The following is a 2,875-nucleotide window of genomic DNA, read 5'->3' as shown; positions in this document are numbered from 1 at the left end:
CAGGAATGAGCACAGGGATAGTATCATTATGTGCGGACAAGAAAAATGTAGTAGAATTTTTACTTAGCCAGAAGTTTGAACCATACCATGAATATAATAATAATGGTAATAACAAGAGTTCTCATGTATTGCGTATCTACTCTCTGCTAAGGACTTTATCATCTTCATTCCTTTTGATCCTCAGAACTGTCCAGTGAAGGTGCCTATTATCTTATTCTTTTCCAAATGAGAGAAACGCGCCTTAAGGAAATGAATCAACTTCCCCAAAGTAATTCAGCTAGTAAGTGTTCACAGGCTGGCACACGCCCTGTGGTCTTTATCACCACCTGTGATGTCCAGCCTGAGCATGGAGACACACAGTCCTGAATCGTGTCACTGCCACTTCCTAATTATATGCCTTTGAGCCACATGGTTTCCTCCCTGTGAAATGAAAAAGAAACCATGCATCTCATACAGCCATGGTGAGGAGTGAGGAAAGAACTTAGTAAGGAGTTCTTACCAAGAAGAAGCTGTTTGTCCACAGCATTGCCCATAGGAAGAGTGAGCAAACTTTGTTTTCGTCAGTCTGTGGGATCAGAGATAATATATCCATTTTCATTCGCCTTTATCGTATAATGTTGTAAACTTGTTAATGGATTACTTTTTATGGATTTGTCTGACCCACAGAAAATATTCCCTGGTTTCTAAATCCTGGAGTATCTTTAGAGTGAAGGTGGTTGTTTCTGCTGTGTGTTTTGGGCATCCACTCGCCCCAGAGAATTGGGGCGAATTCTTTCTAGAGAATTGTCAGAGCTCTGTTTCATTTCAGCTTATCATTTCATCCCTTAATAAGCCTTAATAAGATCACAGCTCATTTTCAATAGAAATTCCCCATTTGAAGTTTGTTAATTTCTTCATTCCCACTGGAATTTGAATTGCACTGTGTCCTGTTGCTCCTGAATCAACAAGGAAATGTCACCATTTCCACAGTGACAGAATTCTTCGTATACCTGCAAGAAATTCAACGTGTGCTGAAGATAATTTAAAGTCTTTGTACTGTTCACCAGGCAGGATTGTAGGGCATTTAAAAAGGAAGAGCCAGAGAGTATTCTTTCTGAATGCTTGTTTTGGGAAATAGTTGTCATATTTTCACACACCTTCTGCTTTTCAGAGCAACTCCTTGAATTCATGCACCAGCTGCCGGCTTTTGCCAACATGACGATGTCGGTGAGGCGGGAGCTCTGTGCTGTGATGGTGTTTGCAGTGGTGGAAAGAGCCGGGACCATCGTGTTAAACAACGGTGAAGAGGTTAGGAAATATTTCTGCCACTTATAACGTCTCTGTGTGAGCCTCTCGCTCGATGGCAGCAAACGAACAAAAACCCCATTCTTCTTCTTTCCTCCTTACAAACCCTGGGCAACAATAAGTTTGAATCATTCAGGAATTATGATGCACTCGTTGTGTCAGAGTCTTCCAAGTTCATTATTTTATTTTCTATTATTTGCGGTATTCCAGATGATACTGGTAGAAACATCTTTGACATTTTAACTTTTCAGATTTTGCAACTTAAACATTCATAATATTATGCCTCTTGTCAGAACAAAATGCTATTCTTATCAAGGCTGTGGTGATCATTTTATCTTGTTTACATGTGTTTGGGGGAACAGAAGACATTTTTTCCCTAGTGTCGTTTAAGAGAGGAATAGCCAGAGTCATTAGGAGAGCGGAGTGCCGTGCAGGCACCTGGAAACCCGCGGGTCCATGGCTGTGCTTTAGTTCTCGTTCTGTGAACTTGGCGAACGGTCAGCTGTACTTGGGTTATTTGTTCCCTCTTTAAAAAATAAAAGATCTAAATCATTTTTAGGGACCGTTCCAGCATTTACAGCTTCACGACCGTGATGTTATTTTCTGCTTTGTCTTCATTTTTTGGAACTAGCTGGACTCCTGGTCAGTGATTCTGAATGGCTCTGTGGAAGTGACTTACCCAGATGGAAAAGCAGAAATACTATGTATGGGAAATAGCTTCGGTGTCTCTCCTACTATGGACAAGGAATACATGAAAGGAGTGATGAGGACAAAGGTGGATGACTGCCAGGTATAAACTGTCATTATTCTATGCTTAATATAAAGAACTTACGTATGCAGTTGAGGTAAGATTTTTCAGCCTGTATAAACAGGTCATCTTTTAGATTTATAAAGAAGATTTTAAAGTAGAACTATGACTTTTAGTGTTATCACACTCCAGGAAAGTTACTTGGACTCCACGGAGCTAAGCATTCTGTAAATGTGTTCTATTAAAAAACAGGTGTTCTAGAAATACAGTATTTTTAAATTTCCATCAATAATAATTTATAGTCTAGTCAACAAAAAATATGGAAGTAAAATGCCCATCATGAAAAGAAAGTATATGTAGGGTAGTAAAGATGCTGTGATACAGTTACACAGTTGTTTAAATACATGGAAGATATGGAATTGATTTTAGAAGTCATGAAAATTAATCATGGTATGAATCAGTAGAAACACTTGATAGTAAAGAAATGATTGCTAATAAAAAGAACAATGTCAGTATTGATATTATGTTAATATTCATTATTTAAAAGCATTTAATAAAAGACTAGGAGAATGTTGAGGCCAAGTGTGAAATTTAATTGGATCGATCTAGCAGGTAACCTCTATATTAGTGTAAAAAAAAATTTAAGATGCTTTTATCATTATTAAGTATTTATAATTTATGTCTTAAAAAATTGTCCCTGAAAGGGCTTCCCTGGTGGCGCAGTGCTTGAGAGTCCGCCTGCCGATGCAGGAGACGCGGGTTCATGCCCCGTTTTGGGAGGATCCCACATGCCGCGGAGCGGCTGGGCCCGTGAGCCATGGCCGCTGAGCCTGTGCGTCCGGA

General features: G+C 39.3%; 1 protein-coding gene across 1 annotated transcript in view; it reads left to right on the top strand.

Moving 5' to 3' along the window:
• Positions 1 to 2,875, top strand: part of RAPGEF2 (Rap guanine nucleotide exchange factor 2) — a 97,860-nt gene that overhangs the window by 55,733 nt on the left and 39,252 nt on the right. Inside the window, exons 4-5 of the mRNA XM_007446618.1 lie at positions 1,151 to 1,287; positions 1,916 to 2,074. Of these exons, the coding sequence (XP_007446680.1) occupies positions 1,151 to 1,287; positions 1,916 to 2,074 (296 nt within the window). The remainder of the gene's footprint in view (positions 1 to 1,150; positions 1,288 to 1,915; positions 2,075 to 2,875) is intronic.

Source organism: Lipotes vexillifer, unplaced genomic scaffold, assembly GCF_000442215.2.
Source record: "Lipotes vexillifer unplaced genomic scaffold, Lipotes_vexillifer_v1.1 scaffold1862, whole genome shotgun sequence".
NCBI lineage: Eukaryota > Metazoa > Chordata > Mammalia > Artiodactyla > Lipotidae > Lipotes > Lipotes vexillifer.
The sequence above is the reverse complement of the archived record's forward strand: the minus strand, read 5'-3'. Positions and strand labels throughout refer to the sequence as shown.